The sequence below is a fragment of the Sinohyriopsis cumingii genome, chromosome 17 (assembly GCF_028554795.1).
Source record: "Sinohyriopsis cumingii isolate HCF-2022 chromosome 17, ASM2855479v2, whole genome shotgun sequence".
Taxonomy (NCBI): domain Eukaryota; kingdom Metazoa; phylum Mollusca; class Bivalvia; order Unionida; family Unionidae; genus Sinohyriopsis; species Sinohyriopsis cumingii.
The window spans coordinates 33808732-33833441 of record NC_142977.1 but is presented as its reverse complement, the minus strand read 5'-3'; the positions used below and the strand labels follow the sequence as shown (position 1 = coordinate 33833441).

At 34.4% G+C, this 24710-nt stretch overlaps 1 protein-coding gene across 4 annotated transcripts in view; it reads left to right on the top strand.

The window, feature by feature from the left end:
• Positions 1–24710, top strand: part of LOC149778393 (uncharacterized) — a 190302-nt gene that overhangs the window by 93418 nt on the left and 72174 nt on the right. For 3 of the 4 annotated variants that reach the window (XM_089939223.1, XM_089939220.1, XM_089939221.1), the window contains 8 exons: positions 534–614; positions 1884–1988; positions 6074–6148; positions 7489–7626; positions 8209–8283; positions 11309–11404; positions 17813–17899; positions 20940–21035. In XM_089939223.1, coding sequence (XP_089795349.1) covers positions 534–614; positions 1884–1988; positions 6074–6148; positions 7489–7626; positions 8209–8283; positions 11309–11404; positions 17813–17899; positions 20940–21035 — 753 coding nt within the window. The remainder of the gene's footprint in view (positions 1–533; positions 615–1883; positions 1989–6073; positions 6149–7488; positions 7627–8208; positions 8284–11308; positions 11405–17812; positions 17900–20939; positions 21036–24710) is intronic. The other variant, XM_089939224.1, reaches the window with a different exon arrangement.

The following is a 24710-nucleotide window of genomic DNA, read 5'->3' as shown; positions in this document are numbered from 1 at the left end:
TGGATTTTAGTGACTGCACCTAAATTGTTCAGATCTTGATGTGGAGTTTAGTGAGAGCAACTCAATAGTTCAAATCTGGGTGTGGATTTTAGTGAGAGCAACTCAATAGTTCAAATCTGGGTGTGGAGTTTAGTGAGAGCACCTCAATAGTTCAAATCTGGGTGTGGATTTTAGTGAGAGCACCTCAATAGTTCAAATCTGGATGTGGAGTTTAGTGAGAGCACCTCAATAGTTTAAATCTGGGTGTGGATTTTAGTGACAGCACCTGTGGTAAATAGTTCAGCTCTAAGGGTGTGATAAGGAAATGTGGGTTGAACATCTGTGTCAAATGCCAGATCATCCAAAGGCATGTAAGATTAAATGTGCTTGTGCTTGTAATGTCAAGAAAATTTTGTACATAATTTTGAGAGGAAAATCGCTCTTATTTTTCTTGTGTTCTTTTTTTTTGTGTTGTATGTTTGATTGGAATGTTCATTTTTTAACAAAATTTTGCATCAGTAATGTGTGTTGCTTGCTATTGAATTGTTTGTCAGGAGTATGCAGCCTTGTTGGAGACAGAAGATAGAGTGACCTTACTTAAGGATCAAATCAAACGACATGAGAATGAAATGGAGGTAAATAATTTTATTCACATTTTTTCCCATTTTGTTTTCACCAGTCACTCATGTCCTAAATGCGTTAGATTATATTTACAAAAGAACTAGTTTAGTGGCAATTATTTTGTATGGCAGCTGCATTGCTGTTAGTTTACATGTAACCACAGAGTTTTATATGGTCTTCTAACAATACCGTGTTTTATAGAGGGGTAATGTATTACCTGTGTCTGTTCATTTGAGCAGTTGCTTTTTGCACAATAGAGTTTGAAGAACATAATGGACTTGTAAATGAAATTGGTGTCAATCAAATGTTCAACATGGCCATGATAAACTCTTCTCATTGCTGCATTTTCTGAATGGTTGGTCATAATCGACATGACTGTTTCATTAAATGACTTCTTGTGATGTCTAGTTGGTCCAAAAGGAAATGGTGCTAATCTGACATCCAATATGGCCATTATGAAAAACATGTTCAAAAAATCTTGTTTTTGCTTTGAATAGAAAATCAGATTGACCTGAAGACTTCTTGTGTTTGTAAGGGACTCTTGCTTCAAAATGAGAAAAGTTTGCATTGTATTGGTAAGACTATTCAATACTTTTCTCAGAAGTTTCTTTTGACATTGGCACTTATTAGTAGTGATGTACATCTCTTATGGAAAGTTTTGATTATTGCATTTTGACAGATTTACAGATTAGGTGATAGATAATAGTAGAACATGTTTTGTATTGAAAAATAAAAGTACCTTACATGTTACATTATTGTAAAAAATTGTGATTTTAACTTTCTTCCAGTACAAAGTTGACACACATAAGACAAAGGGGCCATTTTTTCGATAATGTCAGCATCAGTAGTTATTGCTTTAGATAAATTTTTCATTTATTATTTTCCTAAACCCCTTGATAGATTCTCATTACACTGGCATTAATCATTAATGAAGCTAAGACAGTTCATATGTGACATTCACTTGCCACATTCAATTTGGGGTCAAGGTCCCAGTTATAATCTGAAGTCTAAGCTTGAATTCAGACTATAGACCAGTTTAAGACTGTTTGTAATAGTGGCAGTGGCAGTGGCATGGAAAGGAAGTTTGAAAGTGGTTCAGACCATCAGATAGTACATTTTAAAAAACTCGGGAATTTGGTTGTTTCATGAAGATTATGAGGCAGACAAGGTGCTTAAGGCATTAAAATCACATCTGCAGCAGTGCCAAAACTTGGGAGGGAAATAAAAATAGCAGATACAGTTTCTTCAGTGATGAAGATAGAACCATTTTATTTCCTTAACAGAAATTGGTCAAGAACTTAGGCAAGAAGGAAGGAGAGCTTGCAGGATTCAAGGAACTGTTGAAGAAAGCAGAAGAATCATTAAAGCAGAGTGAAAAAGCAGTGGAGGTATGGTAGATATGGTATATTATTCCTGAAAGAACTAGAGCTGAAATGGTTCACTTTTAATAACTGTGTTAGAAATATCACTAGTAAATTATGAAATTGTAATATTATTACCACTTGTTAATATGAAAGGAAAATAAATTTATGTTAACTCCAGATATATTTTGAACTGTGACATTCAGGTAATATTCAACATTTGTAATTTCATGTTCTTTAAAGTTATCCATACATGTCTATTTATCATCGTGCCCATATTCTTGTAGCTAGTGAAGCACCATCTCTAGTAACGGTTGATTCAGTTGTCTTCTTATTAGTAAGCTACATGATGTCTATTTGTTGGTTGGTAATTTCAAGGCAACTAGGTTGTAGCAAATTTGCCACCCAGAATCACACATTTTGACCAGCAATACTTGGGTATTTGTGGAGTTTGATCCATGAGGTGTGGTCATTTAATAGTTTCTTATGAGTTTGGACAGAGAGAAACTAAATCTTTGTTGTTTGTTTTTAAATATAGTCATTTTCAGTGTTATGTATAATTTACATGGGATATATATTTATTGCTTTGTGTATGCAGTTGTGAGAGAGAGAGAAACTATTGATTTATGTTTATTGCTTTGAATTTACATACATGATCAGGCAAGAAGTGATTTGTATTTATTCCTTTGTTTATGCATACATGAGAGAAAGAAGTGATTTGTATTTATTATTCTGTGTATGAATAGAAGAGAGCAAAAGAAGTGATTTTTTTTTATTGTTCTGTATGCATACATGAGAGAAAGAAGTGGTTTGTGTTTATTGTCCTCTGTACATACATGAAAGAAAGAAGTGACTTATATTTACTGCTCTTTGTATGCATAAATTAGAGAGAAAGAAGTGAATTTTTTGTTACGTGGCAGTTGTATCCACAAAATTATAACAAAAATTTAATGTTGAAACCTCTTTGATTTTTCGCAATTCCATTGAAAGTTTTGAACTGTGATGTTTTTTCTTTCTTTTCTATTGACTCTGAAGAAGAAGAATAAAGATTACAGTTCAATCAATGCTAACTGGGTCTGAATGTTTAAATTTATTAAAAAAATGTCTGGGTGGAAACCTAACTATATGCAACAGAGATTTTAAAACTTGTTTAATATTCAGTAGTGTTATTACGTGTCTCCAATTAGATAAATATTCCTTATAATAATTATGAATCACCAACAAAATGAATAAAATCCTGAGTTAGACTACACATTGAACAAAATCCTGATTTAAACTCACACATTGAATAAAATCATGAGTTAAACTACCCATTGAATAAAATAATCAGTTAAACTACACATTGAATAAAATCCTGATTTAAACTTACACATTTAATAAAATCATGAGTTAAACTACACATTGAATAAAATCATCAGTTAAACTACACATGGAGTAAAATCCTGATTTAAACTACACATTTAATAAAATCATGAGTTAAACTGCACATTGAATAAAAGCATGAATTAAAGTACACAATCCTTCAGTATATTTGTCTGATGTGACTTTGAAGATGTTATTGTTGTTGCTGTTGTGGGGTTTAACGCCATTTTTCAGCACATGATAGGCTATGCATGGCGGACTGTATTAATGGTGGAGGAAGAACCCAGGTAAACCCCGGGAAGAACCACTGACTGACGAGAAGTTACTGGCAAGTTTTCTCACATACCCACATTGGCCAAATCCTAGACTCGAACCCACACAGAGGTGAGATGGCAGTGATCCGTAATGGAGGGCACTTTAGACCACTTGGCCACTTGGGGCCGCTTGAAGATGTTATAGCTAGCAACATTTTCTGGGTACATCTCTATGTATGATTGTGTCCATTCATGAGAGAGGTATGGATCTGTAATACATCATTTATGATGTAAGTATATCTTCATTTTCTTGTACACCACATGACTTCACTATTTATTTCCACAAATATTCTTTCAGTCATGGGGGGCCCTGGGGTTGGTCGAGTAGTCTAAAGTACTTGTCTTACAGATCACTGACATTTCACCTGTGTCAGCGTGGGTTCAAGTCTCAGCTCGGCCAATGTGGGTATATGGGAAAGTCTGCTAGTAGCTTCCCATGGGTCAGTAGTTCTTCCTGGGTTTTTCTTCACCAGATATACTGGCAGCTATGTATAACCTATTATATGATGAAAAAATGACATTAAAACCACAAAACCAAACCAAATATTATTATGCCAGAGCCAAATTTCCCATCAGAATTTACTGCTGTACATACTACTCATGGCAGAGTTCAGTAACTGCATAGATATTACACATGAGAAAAAAGTATTTAAAAAATACACAAAACAACCTATTCAACAGGATGACAGTGATCAGATTATACAGCTTCTCTATGTGAGGTGATTAGAGCAGTGACAGGCTGTTTTAATGTAAAATGGATGTCAATATACACATACATGCCAACCATTACACTTTTGGCGTAATCATTATGCTTTTTTCCACTAAATTATGCCTTACGCGTAACTGTTTTCAGATTACATATTTTCGGTATATCCTCCTCCAAAATAAACTTGTTTTTTCATTTTTATTAACATCCCATTAATCCATCAGACTGTATTCTAGAATAGAGGGCTTCTTTGTAACTACAACATAAGAGTACGCTAGTCCGAAGACTTGCATGCAATTTCCTAACAGTATTATGTTCTATTTATAGCATTTGCCCTATTTCCAAGAAACATGCTGATTTCTACTTTAATTTTTTGACCTCGGTTTCTATTTATAGCAGCTGTATGGCTTAGTTAGGAGAGAACAGACTGGTTTTCTAACTTGTAATCTTTGCTCGCAGATTCCTTGTTCTAATTCATATTTGGTACAGAACCAGTCTGTAGGTATTTGGTTCTAAAAGTCAAGTCAGATTTATTCTAGTTGATGCGTGTGTTAGAGAGCAAACATATTTTAAAAATAATTTCACAGAATGATTAGGAAAAGACAAAAAGCCGATTCAGAGATGAATACATGAATTACACAGTATAGCGTTCCATTCTAGGGCAGCTTCACGCCCCCTGGCAGGCCGCATGGAAAGGAATTTAATATTGATCATGGTGGCAAAACAAAGAAACCTTGAATTAGCTTGTTTTCCTAACTCCACTACTAAGGTAATTTCTTATTTACAGCAGAACTAAATTTTGGACATGAATTTTGTAAATTCAGTGGCGTTATCTACCGAGTTCTTAATAGAACACGGACTACCCATAGCGGTAGAAGACTACATTGGTCCTTTGTTCAAACAGATTTTTCCTGATTCCAAAATTGCAGAAAATATGCATGTGCAAGAACAAAATCATTTAATATTGTTAGGTGTTTAGTAGAAGATACTTTACTTATAATTGCAGAAGCCATGAAAATTGGGCCGTTTAGTATTGCAACAGACAGGAGTAGTGATTATGACAAAAAGTTGTACCCAGTCTGTGTAAGAGACTTTGACAATGAAAACAGCAAAGTCAGAGTGCTCTTCTTTCATTACCAGAATTAACAGTAGATTCCACTGGAGAAAACATCTTTTTTTATTTGCTTGATAATGCTTTGAATAAACATAAGTTGGCAGAACTGTATGGGGGTTTTCAGCTGACTGTTGACTATTTGGGTCCATTTTAGATTGTTTTCAAAAACAAATTTAAACATTATTTGCATGTGCTCAAAATTAAAAATATAATAATGCATATTGTCATATTATATTTGTAAATGGGCATTACCAATGAAAAATGTATTAAAAGATAAAAATGTTACATTTCCATGGCAACATGTTAACACAAAAAATGCCAGAATTGAAATTAAACCACCTCACACTTGTAATTTATCTCAAATAAAGAAAGTTGGAGAGTGGGCCCAATTTGCCCAAATTTATAATAGTCTTTTTTGTTAATTACAACTTGAATCACATACTGTTAGGGGTAAGGTTGGAATGGAGCATGTTTTAAATGTTTTCTTCCTGGCAAATGAGCCATGGTACATATTTTTTGTGTGTAGGTAGTTTCAATATGCAAAAAGAAAAAAAGATGCAGTGATGAAATCAGTTTTTAAATTTGATGATACTGACAACTTTTTTTCTGTTTGCAGAATCTAGAAGAACAGATTCATAAGGAACGACAACTGGCAGAAGAACGGTTAAGGGATACAGAGCAAAAATTAAAGGTATACGATTAAAGCCATGATATTGACAAAGTTGCTGTTGCTGTGAGCAGTGTGTGGCCTATGAAAGCCAGATAAAAGTTAAATTCTGCTGAATAAAAACTCACCAGCAGTCTACTGCATTAACAGATGTTGATAATGACTGTTGTTAAAGAATGTATGATTAGATGCTGTCATAGTAATGGTCTGTATGATCTTTAGTTCACAAATAATACAGTGTCTTTAATAATGTTGGCAAGGTCTTGACCAGTGGAGTTTACATGGTGGCCTTTTATTTTTGTCTGTTGTATGTTTGGCATCTCTTGCCACTAAGTTTGTTATCACTATTATTCCTAAACTACTGGGAGAAATGCATGAAAATTCATATTCATCCCATGATCTAGTTGGTCCTAAATGACACGTTTCTCTTTGGACATCCAATATAGCAGCCCAGGGTCACACTAACAGGCAAGGTGCATGACTAAGTCGCCAAGAAAACTTAAAATTTCCTTCTTTTAAGAAAGTGAAAACAGCTTTACTCTGTTCTGATTAATTTATTTTCACTCAGTTTTGATTAATGTAAAGTGAGTGACATAGTTTATGGCATTTGAAATACTCCCATGATCTACCCAAGTAACTTGGTGTGGTAAACCTCAGGTTATTGCCTTTTGTATCTTACCTCTGGATGCAATTTTGTGAAGGCTGTGAAAGTTGGTACATATTATTATCATGAGGTATGAATCTTTGCAAATCATGTTACACTATTATCATAACAGTGGTGCACTTTTTTTTTTACTATAGACTCATCTCCATCAGGAATGTTTGATAGGCTAGGGTATATTTATGTGAGCAAATTTGCTTAACATTCCTCTAGTTTAAAGTTTATTTATTTTTAGTTTAGTTTGAACTTTAATATTGAGAAAAACTTGCCGTTTAGAGCAGGATATTTATTTCTAGAAAATTCCCTTATTTGGTACTCAAAGTATTTTTATCTTAAATTATTGGTCATGGATGCATTATAAGGCAGCAGGTGTTGATATGTATAGATTGGAATATAAGAAAAAACATCCCCAGATCTGATTTTGTCAGACTCAGTCACCCCCTCAAAACAAAAATGTGTATATAGTGACAAAAAGATTGAAGACGTTAGAGAATGGATTGCCTGTTGTCTGTCATCTGAAGTCCATTTGCACATTTATGGATAAGGTAGTTTGATCCTTCAGATAATTCTTTGAGATCATCTTCTGATCCATTGTTGCTAGGCAGATCTTAGGATTTTAACTTGAATCGTGATGCATGAATATTTTACTGGGGATATATTGGCAATATAGCTCATGAAATGTTTCAATTATTTGTAATTCTAGGAATATACTCCAGAATTTAAGAAGCATTTGGAGGGGCGGAATGGTGAAATAGAGAAATTAAAGCAGGCATTACAGGAAAAGGAGCAGAAAATTAATGCTGCCAACACGTTGCTGCTGTCCATGCAGCAGAAAATTGCTGTAAGTTGTATTATGTACAAGTTTTTCTGTCTGCTGAGTATTGGGGTCAGTAATTAAATAATTTTTATCAATTTTCATATGAAAATATGCAAAAATAAGGGTGCTCTCTAGATCACTCCTTCCATTGGCCTCCTCTCCCATTGAGTGGGATTTACTTCGATGAATAAAAAGCAGTTCCCTCTAGTAAAATATTTACCAGTAGTGTAGCAAGTTTCATCAAACTCCTTCCAGTGGTTTCATAGCTTTTGGCATGTATATTAAACTTAAGCACTGGGATGATGCCACTGCCACTTTATGACTGCGTTGTTTCACATTATGTGAAAAAAATTGAAACAAATATATTATCATAAAGTATTTAATGTGTTCTTTTACAATAGAATGCTGATTTTACTTACGTACTTTTACCCTCTGACATATGGCTGATTACATTGTATGTGGGAGTTTACCAAGTTTTACAATACCTTTTCAAATTAGGTACATGTGTGCAAGAAATGGCACATACTTTCCATACTTCCATTAGATATGAGTTCATGTAATTATGCTCCAACTAGATCAGTAGAATATTTCACAATTTTTTTGCAGGACCTTGAGAAGGAGCTTGAGGAGAGAGATCAGAAGAACAAGAATGCTCTCCGAAATGCTGACAAAGCTCTTCAGGTACTGAATTAGCAAGCATTAGTATAAGTCACCAACCCTTGTAGCCTGGGTTGTATCTGGCTAATTTACTCAACAGATGTTTTTCTTCAGTCAGAAATACAAATTACTAGTTGGACAGTTTTCATTTCTAATGCAGTGTTAACTTTCTCAATGTAGAAGTTACAAAAGAAACAAAATAACCGACAATAATGTTGTCCAAGTTTGAAAGAGTTGTTTTCTGCTTTACTTAAGCATAGAAAAAACATAGGGTCGCTCATTATGCAACAGCATCAACATTTTTTAAGGTTTTGGTTTACATATTTCTGTATAGTCACAAGTCCCTAAAAACACTGAAGCATGCATCTGTAGTCACAAGTCCCTAACACACTGAACCATGTTTTTGTATAGTCACAAGTCCCTAACACACTGAAGCATGTTTCTGTATAGTCACAAGTCCCTAACACACTGAAGCATGTTTCTGTAAAGACCTATGCCCCTAACACACTGAAGCATGTTTCTCTATAGTCACAAGTCCCTAAAAACACTGAAGCATGTTTCTCTATAGTCACAAGTCCCTAAAAACACTGAAGCATATTTCAGTATAGTCACAAGTCCCTAACACACTGAAGCATGTTTCTGTATGGTCACAAGTCCCTAACACACTGAAGCATGTTTCTGTATGGTCACAAGTCCCTAACACATTGAATAATTGCTTTTGTACTTGGACTATGTAATTGTTAAGTACTGTTCTTTTAATCTTGACACATCCAAGCTTTTTTTGTACTACATAAGCAGAGATATTCATAGGACATGTGATCAAGTGATTCACACAAAATTTGTGTGAATTCAGCACTTTGGAAAGTTGTAATGCATGAAAACTCATTTGTTTGAAAGTTAAAGACTTTTTAAAAATATTTCTTTTGCTTCATTAAACATGTATTCATATAAAAACCTAAAGTTGATACATCTTTTGGCAGAAAATTATTTCTAAAACTTCTGCTTCATTTGAAATTGTTAAATATTCGGAAGCAAGCTTGAAATTTTTGGTTAAATAAAATTTGTTCATTGCTACTAGTAATATTGCTGTGTTAAAGTTCCTGAAATATATCCCATCTTTAACTCACTAGGCTCAAGGCCATGTGAGCCTCTGGTATGAACCAGCATCCATTGTACATTGCACATCCATCCTTTGATAGTTGTATGTTGCCACTCTGGAGTCCATATTTCTGAATCAATTTCAGACTTGGAGTATGGGTATATGTCATCAAAATCATATGTGAGTGGAACTTGCGTCTTGACTGAGCTACAGTAGTTCATGCAGAATGCTCTAATCTGTACACAGTGCCTTTTAATACTCAAAGACTTGACCACTAAAAGATAATATCATTCTGCCAGCTTATTTGCAAACTTCAGTTTATAATGTTACCAAACAGTGAAATACAACTGATATCCAAGAGACGTCCTTAGGTCCAGCTGCTTTATAACTTTCAGCACCAAGTATTCATATATATACAAAAGATTTTTTCCATGAACTGATGTGCAGGATAGACTAGTGTTTCGATTTACCATAGACCTCCCATTTTTATTGTGGACTCTACTAACCACGCTCTGTTCTATTCTTTTTTGCTAACATCATAAAAGTATATACTTATAATTTCTGGTTTGGTCATCTGACAAGTTTAATAATACCAGATATACGGTGAAAGTGATGGAAAGTTTAATTATTTAAATATTTATATAGGAGTTAAAATAGTATGTTTATTTTAACTTGATGTAGATAACAACATTCAGTACTTTATATTTGTCCAGTCCACATGACACACGATGATTGATAAATAAATAAAGAAACCTTTTTTATCAAAATCACTTTGATAATGACATGAACAAGCAGTGATCAAATGCATCTGTCAGGAGAGTGCAGATAAAGTTTGTCGATTTAAAAGTCGTCATACTCTGAAATAATCAGTGTCGTTTTCTAAGCTTACAAACAAAGCCAAAGAATTCTTTAGCATAGTTTGCATATCTTTTTATTAGTTGATATATGCCACAACATAATTCTTATTGAATAACTTTGGAAAGAATGACATACTTTTCGTTTTGTATTTCAATAATTTGTTCAATGGGGCGCTGAAAATAGTATAGAGATTAAAGGGAAACACTGATAAATTTATAATCAGTGTAACAAGCATTGTATAAAATACCATGTATTTAGCAAGAACATCAAAGTAGTGCTTGATGTAGAATCGTATGTAAAGTCTACCTTCGTCTATGTTGACACATACATGTACATATAGTCAGTCAACTGGGATAGACACTGTAGCTAGGCATTTTGTCAGCTGTATACTTTGTCATGCGGCAAGGATGCAGAATATCAGTGAAATTTTAGACATGATATATTTTCTAAATTAGACATGTTCTTCTGTGTGTATGCTTAGCTAGGCCACTGCCGAATGCCAGAAAGAGATGTTACTACTATATATTTAGTACAGGAAATGGTATGAAATTTACACTTGACATAGTAATAATTTCTGCATAGGGGTTTCTTCCATGAGTTTAGTGTGTTGACTCATAGGATTCATGCAATAAAATAAGGAAGGAACATTAAAAATCTACTGTGACTGCAAAGTCTTTGATGGATTTTCACTTGATTGAGTGGATATCCACAAGGCTTAGCAGACATCCACTAGATATTATGGATATCCACTGTGTATAATGCACACCTAATGCTTCCCTTGCTCCAGTGTATATGTCCATGGTGTTGAGTGGGCAATCCAACATCTGTGATACATGTAAAGTTTGGGCAATAGTTTACATAGGTTGTATTCTTACAAAACTACATAAGATATCTTAGTGGAATGTTTAGCTATTATGTTATGTAAGCATGTGAGTGATGTAAGATCCACTTGGCCCTCACATTTCTGTATTTACTTTCTTCTTAAAGTTTACATGTAACGGATTATGATGCAGTATGCGTTTAGGTGTTTATTTTATATGGATACAAATTGGTACAAATTAACATGTAAAAAAACAACTTTTCTTTGTTCAGGATGCCTTGGATGGAAAGGCTAGTGCCCTAGAGGCAAAAGACAGAATAATCAGACGTTTGCAGGGCAGTATAGAATCAAAAGAGCAGGAACTTCAGGTGAGATAGTTTTTGTACATAGCCACCACTGCAGAGGCAGAGTGTACAGTAATTCTGATGTCCATCCATCTGTCCTTCTATCTGGCACACTATGTTGGTTGCACATCTAGTCGTACATTTTTTTATTTTATTGATTGCCAAGAAATGTGGTAAATATTATGGTCATTGCCTGAATACATAAAGAGATTGACAAATCATTGTTCCAGCAGTTTGAATGAGTTATTCATGTTTTTGATTTACAGCTGGGTGTAATATATGACATAATTCAACTACACTTGTAGTTTTCATTGAGTTGCTGTGGAACATATTAGGGTCCTTGTTTGAAAATATTGATGTTGACCAGTTTTATACTTGCGCTGTGTTCAGAAGACTTGTGAACTGTTTTTACTACTGTCTTATCCTTATTATGCTAGTAGGGGTTGGATATGGGAAAAGTTGGATTGTACTTGCATAAGCAAATTGCTCACCATTCCATTTTATTTAACTTTATTCCTCACAGTCAGTGGAAGGGGAACATATTGCTGTTATCTACAAATGCCCCTTACCAGTGTTGCATCATAGATGTGTGATTGTGAAAACCTCACTAAAATGGAAAATTTCAAACATAATGTTTTTATACACAGTATGTGGACATAATCATGCAGGTAATAAGAATTGAGTGCATATTTTCATGAATGATGCACATGTTCTATTCAAGAAATATAGAAATTATCTGGTTTCAGTTCCTTATAGTGTTCCTATTTTGGATATCCATTTTATTTGGTTGAAAGGAAATGATAGCCGAGAAATGCCAAATTAGGTTGAACAAACACTTAAGTTTCATTAATGAAATAAATGTCTAATCATATCAAATTCAACCAGCTTCTTCATTCTTCAGTTACTGTTGCTCTAAAGACAACTAAAATGGCAGTCAATAGAGTTTGGATAATGCAACCATATGATTGTGCCTGGATTTACTTTGATAAGGAAAAGGCATCTAAATAAATATTGTACAAATGAATTAATTAGACTAAGTTATGCAACAGTGTCAGTATGGGCTGCCAAATGTGCGACATATTCTTGAAATTTGACCTCTGGTCATGCCATCAGAACAGAGCTGCACAGTAATGCTTGTTATAGTATTATGATGTCAATTCCCCCACCATACATATCAGGGTCAGGTCAGTTCTTTACATTGTAGGACTGACATCATATTATCCATCTGCAGGGTTTGATCAATGCCATTTTTCTGTTGATTAATTTTAATGATATTCAGCATTATGTTAACTCACAATTCCTTGTTATACTTTTAAAGAACAAGTCCGTACTGAATGTGTTATTGGAGATTCTACATTTCACTTGTACTTTCTTGTGCTATTTAGCATGTTAAGAATGGACGTAAGAGTGGTTGTATGGTAGAAATGCCGCCTGCTTATGGTTTTTACTGGGAGAGTTTAAAAATATAAAATGTTCAGATATGAGCTAAATAAAGAGAATATGGCTTTTCATTTTAATATTTTAAAACTAGTGAGAAAAGGGAAAATATTTAGCTTTTATCCTCTGCGTTCATTTGTAGCTTTTTTTTGGACACCCAAAATTTCTAAAATCCATATGCAGTCCTGTATACCATCCAATTCACCCTCCAGTCCTGCTGTTCTGACAGTCTTTAGTGGTTGCTACTGGTGGTGTGGTATTATCAGGTTATACCTTCTTACCAGGTGTCCGCTTTATTTGGCTATTGTTATCTAGAGGGTGATCGTCCTTGGTACTGTTGTTGCCCGGATCGAGTAAATATTAAAATGAAGTGTGAAACTTATAGATGGAATAAATAGAGATCTGAGCAGATATATAGAACAGAATGACAAAAATTTAATCAATTACATAAACAACTGGGATAATACATTACATTAGGAAGATATACCTTTTTTTAAATAAATCTTTCACCAAATTTCAAAGACAAATATATTTATATAAATAGCCAATCTATTTTAAATAATAGAATTAGTTCATCATACAATCGAGTGAACGATCGAAGTCATTGCCTTGTGCAACTTCATAACCTGCTTATTCCGGTCCACTCCAACTTCACTATGGTAATTCTTCCAGGTCCTTTCGCTTTTTCCCTTTTCTGAAATCCTACTGTCTCACCTCTTTTTGGCCCTCATACTTTGTTTGGTTAGGTAGATATGTAAGTAGACACTTCAGTGGATCTGTCCATGGATATTTCAGTGGATAAGTCCGTGAAGCTATTTCCCCTTTCAAAATAGGGAGAGAGCAACCTAAATATTCTGTCAGTTGTCCTACTGGGAACAGATGATTGCTTCCCTCTCATTATGTCAGATATCGTTCTATCGGAATTCAAACAGAAGGCTATCTGGTCAAGCTAAACATGGCAGACCATAAACAAACCTAGTTTCACAAGATTAACGTACTTCCTAATGGCTATTTCATTACTTATGCCCATTAGCATTACATGAGACATAACGGTTCTGTTCTCGTCTCAATTACACAAATGAATGAATGAAATTCATTACATGACTTAACTATGTTATTTTCAGTGAATACACACATTTAAGTCTTTAGCATACATGAAATCATCTAAGATCGGTGAATTCAATGGATTCTTGTAACTCATATCAACTAAAGTAATGCATGAAATTCTTAGATTCCTATAACAGTCAAGACGACAAATTCAAACAATTCATCAAACATATATAAAGAAGATCATTGTACAAATTCAGATAGATTAACTCAAACAGTTACACTTATTTCAAGAGAATTGATATACAGATTTAAACAAATAAATTCATGCAAATATAAACAATTAAATTCAAGCAAATCATTATATTGGTATCAACGAACTACACGAAATTGACGCAAATACCTTGTGCTTGCAAGCTTTGGTTGCTTCTGCTGCCAAAATTGTGTCTGTTGACTTTCCAGACATCCAGTCCCTTTGACCAATGTTTTACGGAGAATTTCTTCCAAATTCATTCTCAGAGTCCCTTATATTTTCACTCCTGCAGGAAAATTGCAGACTGACTAAATTTCTTTCGATGGGGGCAATTTAACCCCAAGGATTTAATGTGGGAACCACATCCCTTATTTAGAGTAACCAATCAGGATTAAATATATTTACCACCTTTTATAATTAGGCGCCAAAATTGCAGTCACTTGACTTATAGAATTCCAAACAACAGATCTGGAAAATTTCAAATCTGACAGTTCCGATATAAAATCAAAGTTAAACGTCTCCTTTCTAGTTGTCTAACAGCTAAGTAAATGAAGGCTTAATTAAGAATCTCTTCCTCTCCCGACACAGACATTAGAAATCATTGCAGTATAGCGATTTAACAAGCACCTGTCCCCATAAATCTAATTAATTGTTCTCTGGCCCAATTTTTCATAGATCAACATACATTTTTATCCTTACACAGAGTCCCTCATAAATTCTATCTTTGGTTAGTGACTTTTGAAGGACATGCAGAAGAAAAATGGGGAAAATGCTTAATAATTTGATGGACCCTGTTAAGAAATCCTGTTTCAGATGCATTATCTCTGTTAGGACATAAGTGCTGCATTGATGTGTGTTAATTCCAGTTTCATTTGTACAGGAGAGTTACTAGTATTTCCTCTATACTCACTTTTGTGCTTATTTTGCTAGTACTGCCAAATCTGTCAGTGGAATGAATTTATTGATAACTCTACTACCAGATCTGTCAGTGGATTGAATTTATTGATAATTCTGTTGCCTAATCTGTCAGTGGAATGAATTGATTGATATTTATTGCCAAACCTGTCAGTGCAATGAAAATATTAACCACTGCTACTGCCAGATCTGTTAGTGGCATGAATTTATTGATAACTTAGAAGGTAAATGGCGTTATAACATACTGATTAAATTTCAAAGGAACTTCTTTGGGGTTACATCATTACATGCAGAATAATGTTTATTTCAACACAAAACTTGAATGCCAATTATTGCAGTTGACATTAGATGTTATTGATACCACTTTAACATAAATATAATATATATAAAAATTGTGTGAAGTTTTTGTGTCATGTTGCAGTTGGTAGTGATCAGGTGCTAGGAACTTGACTGGTTTTGTGTCCTTATCATATATGCCAGTTATTTAGGATATTATGGAATTACTACAACTTTCAGCGACAATTCTGCGTTCCGAATTGTATCCAGTAAAAATAAATAAATCATAATACTTTGAACAGGCATTTCTATATTGACAAGGAAAGGAGAAAATACTTTAGCCCTTGTATCATAGACTGGTGGGGCCCCGAGTGGCCGAGTGGTCTAAAGTGCTCACCATTCCGGATCACTGCCATCTCACCTCTGTCTGCGTGGGTTCGAGTCCAAGGCTCGGCTAACGTGGGTAAGTGGGAAAGCCTGCCAGTAGCTTCTCTTGGGGTCAGTGGTTCTTCCCTGGGTTTTCCAGGGTTCTTCCTCCACCAGTTATACTGGCTGCTATGTAAGGCCTATCTTGTGCTGAAAAATGGCGTTAAACCCTAGAACAACAACAACAATAGACCGGTACATAGAATATGGTTTCTCAAGGCAAAAAAATAGATTTATATACATAACAAGAACCCAGTAGACTGTAAAAAAGTGAAAAATGGCAGCAGGGATAAAGAGAAATGAAGATGAAGATAACTACTGAAGAAAATTAAAGTCTGTTTATTTCTTTGGTCCCAAATGTTGGAGGAATTCAAGGTTCTGGAATTGGAGGAATGGATAAATGTTTAATATCAGTGGACCTCATTTGTTACTATTGATCCACAGGTATGTATAAACTCATCTGGTGTCTCATAAAGAAAACATTTTTTCCACTCCATACCCACAACATAAACATGTAGTTTTAAAAGATATTTTTTGACACTGCAGTATAAGTACATAATCTGTGTAAGTAATAAACTGGCACAATAGCATAACTTTATTCGTTGTCATCCTCCAAGTCTTAGAGATTAATATTCCAAATGCCAAAAGGCTTTATTGATGTAATTTTAGAGAGATGATTTTGAATGAGGTTAATCAGTTTCTGTCGTCTTCTAGGAATTAGGGTTTCAGGATTGGTACTCTCCTCTCAATAGATATTTCCTGTTGGTTGGGTTTTCTAAACTTCTTTTCCTATACAAGAGACGAATCCTTTGTGAACTTTGCCCTTAAGGTAGTTTTCAGTTGTTTTAGGTTATCTTCCTCCAAATATTTGTTTTTTGATGTTTTTGTCTTCTTGTTTTCTTTGTTGTTATCTTGGAATGGGTTATTTATAGGTAAGTTTTTTCAGGATTGTATTTATGTATCACTTTCTGTTACGTTAGCTGGGTGTAAATCTATGCTTTCATTCATTCTTTTTTCTCTCATCTGTATTTAGCTGTTTCCATATTGGTATCTATTTCTCACACACACATGCACACACATATACACATTTATTAGTAGTTGCAGTAGATGATATGATAATATGTTTTTCCAGTCTGAGAGATCAGATAAGTTTGTGTTAGAAATCATTTGCATGTAGTTGATCATTGTCTTCAGCTGTGGGGATCATCATCTTTATTTATTTGTCATTTTGGTTTAAGTCTTATAAATTGTAAAGGCTATATGTTTTTTCCCTTTATCCTGTCTTCTGCATTGCTTTTTGCCCCTTTTTTAATTATTGTTTTTGAGGCATTGCTAGATGTTTGCAGTGTTAGGCATTTCTTTTTCAGTTGTATATTTTTTCATTGGTTTCTTTTTGATGTTTGCTTGTTTTTCAAAAAATTGTCAGCTCACTCTTGTGCACAAGTATATTTCCCTCTATGGACACTATAATGTTTTCCTAGTTTAGTTGCTCATTTTTGTTTTCTGCTGTATTGGTATTTTCCTTTTTGTGGTTGCATCATCTTGGATCCTGTCCTATTTTACCACATTTATGGCATTTACAGTTATAGATGAATCCTAGATACCAGAATTTCATGAGTAAGGCGTTGACATAGAATTGTTTTTAAAAGTCATGTTTACTGCATCTGTTACTGTATTCAGCTGAAGCTATGGTGAAGTTTGTACCTGATTATGCCATGATTTGAGGTGTCTTGTCGATGTTATCATTAAGCTTGTGCCTTAGTATGCCTGGATTCCAGGTGTCTTGTCAAATATAAAGTGTGTACCCAAATATACAAGGATTCCAGGTGTTTAGTCTATCTTATAAAGTTTTGTACCTTAATATGCCAGGATTCCAAGTGTATTGTCTGTGTTGTTAGGAAGTTTTTACCTTAATATGCCAAGATTACAAGTGTATTGTATATGTTATCATGAAGTTTGTGCCCTTATATACCAGGATTCCATGTGCCTTGTCTGTCTTATATAAAAATATTTGTACAAGTTTTGCCAAGGTACTGTTTCATTTGGAATTCTTTTAAAGATGATTTTTTTTCTTTCAGGAAACATTCCAACAGAGCCCTAAAACTGATGATGCCAAGATTCATCATCTGCAGCAGCAACTAAGAGAAAAGGACAAACTGCTGGAGGTGAGAACATTTCAAAGCTTAAACAATGTTCATAACAAACTTTGTATCTTTGCTTTCAAAACTCATTTTTATGTCCCAGCATGGATGTTTTTCAGGCTTATAGTATAACTCTAGGTTATATTCCATCAAGGATTTGTTTCAATTGTAAGATTTGTGTTTTGTTCAATTTTCGGTTACTTTGGTGGGGCAGTCTGCATTCTCATAGATGCTGCCAGTGCGGATGTGGGAATCATGCACATAGAGAGATGCATGAGAAATCCTACAAATTAGTTTCAAATCACATATAAAAATGTACTCTGCACTGTATGCAATTTTTATTTGACTATATATGCTTGTTTTGACATAAGTCGTGCCACCAATAGAAATATCATAGCACTTACCGTGACGTCTGTCTCTTTTCAGGTAGGCAACTGTTTTCATATTTTTTTTTTTTTGGCTTGATATAAAAGTTTGCAAATATCTCTGTTTATTGGAGCTGGCAAAGTGTTAATGAAGATGCCAGTGAGTGATTTTAAACCTGAAAAAAATTGATGTTTAATATAGATCTGACATACATACTGGATGGACAAAATTATTTGGCATGCAGGTCAACCCCTCTTTCATCAGTATTTCAAAATTACCTGTGGAAAAGCCAGCAGAATATCAAACCTACTTAAAATGCAGACAGTTTTAAAGTAGAGTGAAATTTTCAGGCGTAATAATCAGCAAAGCACTGATTTAAGAAAGTGAAACTTTGACAGAGCTTGTTGGTGAATAATCTTATGTTGGAGCTTAATTATCCAAAAGACAGTATGCATGAGCTGTGGAAAAATGCACATAACATTCATAAAGAACGGTTTTCCAACTTGTTCGAGCTGGCTAAACTATAGTATTCCCACACCCTTCATTTTGTTTGGACCTTGCCTACCGAGTTTAAAAACAAAAGGCATCTGTTAGAGAACATACAAGAGAAGGGTTGATTATAGCCAGAGAAGATGCATTGGCAGTTATCAGTAGTGGCAGGTTTTAATCTTTTCTCTTGGCCAAATAAATTATAGGCTATCATTTGCCTCTATTTTGCAGGCAGGCAGGGAGAGAAGAGATATTTTTTTATTCTTCCGCAGGCCTTCTGTCATGAGTGATTGTCACCTGCACCCTCTGGCTACCCACATAAGGCACCAGACTACTCACTTTTAGTCCAATTTGGACCAACCATTCTCACTAGATCATGCGTGAGCCACACGGCGTCAGACAGTCTCCAGATTTCATTATCTGAATCCCTCCATTCACATCTTTTCTCTACTTTAATGAGGGAACTCCCAAGCGATCTTAAGAAGGTGGATGTTTTTGCACAGAAAAAATCCAGTTTTTGTGCTTGTAAAGGGCAGAGTAGATTGTAGAAAATCGGGGCTTTTACTTCAGTACTTTTCTGGTTGTAAAGTCCAATTGCAGTTCAGGCCAGTGATAGAGATGCAATGAGTATGTGATCAGTCTTGGCATATCTGATGTTCACTTCCATATACTGGTTCATATAACTCCAATCTATGTGATTGAGCCTTTGGTAAGAGTTCTGGATGTTCATGGCAGAGACGGCAACCTTTATGCATTGACATACTACTGAAACATAATAGTCTCTTTGAAATATGAAACAAGTAAAGGTAACCTCTACTTTATATTAACATTCTTTACTAAAAGAATTCCCGAGTGGCCGAGTGGTCTAAAGCGCTCTCTGTTACGGATCACTGCCATCTCACCTCTGTCTGCGTGGGTTCGAGTCTCGGATTTGGCTAATGTGGGTATTTGAGAAAGCTTGCCAGTAACTTCTCATGGGTCGGTGGTTCTTTCCAGGGATAAGGTCTTTACTTTAGCTTTTTGCTGTACTGGTTTGTGAGAATTGATTTTATGGTTAAAGGTCTTTACTTGAGCTTTTTGCTGTACTGGTTTATGAGCATGAGAATAAAGGTGTGATTGGATTTCTAACAAATCTAGTTTAGAAGGATGATTACGATTACAGGTTATTTGGCACTGATGATTACGATTACAATTAACCTTATTTGGAAACCATGATTATGACTACAAGAGGATCATAAGGATTGCTTTGTATTTATCTTTAAAAACCAAGAGGACAAATAATATTGTGAGAGTTACCATATAATCACACTAAGACTCATGTTTACACAGTTGACACACGTTCATCCAGAAATAAATGTATGGTACCTGCAGTACTGCCATAAGTCAACTAAGAAATGGGAAGTAGTATGCTTTCACTGTCTAACTCATAATCCAAAAAATGTTACAAATTTTTTTTTTTTACCAGTGATATGAAATATGTTATTCCCTCAGGATGAGTACATTTTCTTTTTATTTTATGCTCAAACGAAATTGGCTGCTAGTATGTAAAATAAATAGATCAAGTTGTAGATTTCTTACTGTATTCTGTGTGATAATGTCTGGTTTACCTTTTATATTTTGCTGTGTTTTGTGTATATTAGCACAGAAAAAATGTAACTAGTAACATAATTCTCCTTCCCAGTTCAAGGTAAAACAGCACATACAAAATGAAGAAAAAAGGTATTTTGCACATGGACAGATATCAGAGTAAAACTGAAAACAATTTTAACTCTGTTTAAATGTTTGTTGACAATTCTTTGCTAACAGAGAGCCACCTAAAATACCCATTCCTTATTATAATAGTCAACATTCATGGTCTTTTGTTTATGGAAAATTGTATTATTATTACAGTTAAGAATATAATTAGTGATTTTTTTGCTTGTAATATTTTGTGATCACTATACAATTACACTACCAATGAAGGACAATTACAGTTATTGAGCTTCTGAAATCAGTTATTATGATTATGATTGCACCGTAATTGGTTACATTTTATCACGATTGCAGTCATAATTGGTCCCATGCCTGCACTCATTACTAGAATATGCTATTGAGCAGCTGATTTTAGAGTTACATTCAGTGTATTTGTCATGTGATATATTAACTATTTTTAAAAAAAATTAATATTTGTGAGTAATAATATTTTATTTGGGCCTGTGCTTCATTAAAGGAGATAACTGCTGACAGGAACTGTGTACTGGAGAAGAGAGATCAGGAATTACAGGCCCTGCGTCAGAAATTGAGGGAGAGAGAAGATGCAATGGATGTAAGTTTCCTCATTCTGTAAAATCCAGTTGTAGCTACAAAACTTAGGGAAAAAATGACTGCTCAAAAAATTACAGATGGTTATACCAGCTTGAAAAATCCTTGATTCTGAAGGGTTGCATGGAAAACTATAAATATTGAAAGAGTGATTTTAAAACTATAAATATTGAAAGAGTGATTTTATCTTCGAAAGTTCCTGTGATTTGTTGAAAACATTTTGAAGTTTTCCCCAAAACTCTTTGAATTTTTCAGGCAATATGAAAAGTTCAAAATTAAAAAATAAAACTTTTTGTTATGTACTTTATTCCAAAATAATAAATAAAATGGGATAAAATTATGTGCATCAGTTGCCAGAAAGGGTACATACCAGATGGAGTAGCATCCTTTTGCTACAGTTACAAACTTATAAGTTATGTGTATTTTATTCTACTTTCTTATCTCTTTATACAGTTATAAAGCAAATAACATGGAGCCAATTAAATTTCTGTAAGAAACAATACTGGATTGGAAGTCATTGAAAAACAACATTGTTGGACTGTACAAACCAATTGACAGAAAAAAGAAGAAAAAACAATCCTCTAGAAAAAGTATAGAAAACATAGTTTCAGCCAGAATGTGCCATTGCACAATTTACACAAAACTGACACCAAGTCCCATCCAATCCTGCAGATGTAATGCGCCAAAGGTAGTGCAAATAAAATGAATGAGGTATGTGATTTGCCCTGTAAATCTGATACACAGGGTTTGTACAGACCAAGAAAGTTTGTTAAAGTTGAGGGGGCCATTTCATGTTCATGTAAGTTCATGAATAATGACTTTTTGTTGAATTGTTTGTGAGAGTTTGTGAATTTGGTGTAAATGGGAGTTCAGTTTGTTTGTGGCCATGTTTTATTTTCAGTCCATAAACATTTTAAAACAAAAATATCAGAGTTTGTTGATCGCTATGATGGCACCTACCATTTGTCTTCTGAGAAAGTGAGCCAAGGGAAGTAACTTCAGAGCCATACATTTGTAGGATCAAGCATGCGTGTTCAGTTCATTTTCTAACCACCTTTTTCTGTGAAGATTTTGTCCCTGTCTTGAGTTTTGGGAACATTACTTGATTTGTAATTTGACACTTTGTTAAATCTGTTTGACTTCTGTTATTCAAGCAGTGCTTGGAAAGTACTCTTTTCAAGCCAAATCGCTTGACAAGGCAGACTTCAGATCATGGTTTAAGGAAATAAACACAAAGCATTTTGCTCTCTTTGTAAGAAAAGCTTCAGAATAGCTATACTAGGAGTGCACGCCGTTTCCAGTCGTGGAAAAAGCTAAAAAATGCAAGGATTTACTAAAATAGTCACAGCCTGCTGTGCCACTTTCCAACTTTGTTGTTAAACTACACCCTATGCAGACTGATAACTTTGTCAGAAATACAGTTAAGCTGCCAATGAACAAATTGGAACATGATGTTGCAGATAAAGAGAACAAACTGAGACAGTTGCTAGTTATTTCTTTTGACTGCCTCTATCTAAGGACTTTATAGTTTGGAGAGCATTTAGTTTTAATTTCTAAATCTGTTTATTAAACATGGATCCCTTTCTTTCTACATTATGGATGCCTGTGTTTCCTTGTGATAAAAATGGTGTACGAGACACTCAGAGATTATGACATTTAAATAAATTTTGATGATGTCTACTCCAAAGTTACTCAGAAGTATGTTTACCTATGCTAATTATAATGTTTTCTTTTGACTTGTCACAAGTTTTGCTTGTTGGTAGGTCATGAAGTTTATAAAATTGATCAGTGAAAGTTCATGAATTTTGTTTTTCAAAGTCTGTATGAACCCTGGCTCATACAGATGCATCAACCTATCATTAAATGTCCAGAAATTGAACAAAATCCAGTAAGCGATTTTTTTCCAAGTAGCATCAGTTTTCTTAAATATTCTTAATCCAATATATACCTAACTAATGATCATCCAAATAACATTGTGTACTCAGTATATCCCATAAGAAATCTTGCCAGAGAATAACCTGGGCTGCCGCTAAAGTCTATCAGCCTTAATGAAAATATGAAACATATGTAAGTAGCATATTGAGGAACATGTACTTCCAACAAGGATTTACTCCATTAAGCTTTCTTTGTTCCTGTGATTTGGTAAGATATGTGCTTCCAGTCACATGACAAGATATTGATTTCATGCCATTTGCATTTGTAAGAGCAGACAAATTTCAATGAGAGTTGGTTAAGAAGCAATATATAGCCTTGTTGTAAATTCCATTATCATGCTCAGGCTGTAAGAGTGGTCAAATTACCGTATTTACCATATATATTGGGACACGATAAAATTAATTTAATTATTTCCTGTCTCAGAACTTATGGTAAAACTTTTTTTCACCTGGGTCATCTGTCCCAAGACTTAGGCAACAAAATAAATTTGTATTGCATTGGTGCCCCCTCCCCCCCCACTTTACATTGCATTAAAATAGTTAAACAAAAGGCTTATTTGAAAATGAAAAGAAAGAAACTAACCTTGTATTGTTATCATTTATTCCTTTTTTTTCTTCAACATGAGCGTTAAAGAATAAAATATATCCACGAAATCAGTATATATAGTGTAGGCTTCCATACTGTAGCATGTATTGCTAATGTCCAATAACACACACACCATGTTGTTCATTGACATGAACATTGAGAAACAAATTGTGTTTGGTTGTGCTCAAAGGTTTGAATATATTATCCGAATGAAAACTGGTTCCAGCAAAATCGTAAACAAGATGGAAATAATCAACCGATATCGTGAAGACAACTGTCATTCACGTATGACATGGTGTTAGGTGCAAAATAATCAAGATTGAATTATATCCAGGTCTACTGTTTGACACTATCTCGCAAATAAAAATCATTATTTGAAAACAAATTCACTTGAGTGTCAGTGACAATCTTTTTGCCAGCACAGGTTACAAAAGTATCATTACTATTTACCCGCAGACATCAATGCTCCTTTGTATTAATTATTACTACAGATGCCAAGGATAATAGAAGCCGGGATGGTGAATAAACACAACTGGCTGTGAGCAGTAAAATCCTTCTTTGAACTTACCGACAGGACATCAAAGACAAAGGTTATTTTTATTACAAAGCAAGCTGATCTCAAAAGCCGACTTATTTTTTTTTTTTAAAAATTTTGTAAAGGATATCAATTCAAAGTTTATTTTATTACAAAGCAAGTTGACATTGGAAGCCGATTATGGGTTCTTTTAAGTGCGCTGATTTGTTTTTTTGGTATATACAAAGAAGACCGAGATATGGAAGCAAACTTTGGTTACTTTTCAGTGGTATTATTGGGAATTTTGAAAATAAACTGAAACAATGGAACAAATTTTAAAATGACACAATATGGTGCTTCGTGCACGGATGTCGATTACCTAGCATTCCTCAGAATATTTGCAGAAAATAAAATCATGCTATGAATTTGTGAAGGCCAGAAGAGAGGTAGATGAATTCACAAATGAGAGGGAAATAATCAACCGATATGCTGAAGACAACTGCCATTCATGCATGACAATGTGTTAGGTGCAAAATAACCAAAATTGAATTATATCCAGGTCTACTGTATGACAGCATCTTGCAAATAAAAATCATTATTTGAAAACACATTCACTTGAGTGCAAGTGACAATCTTTTCACCAGC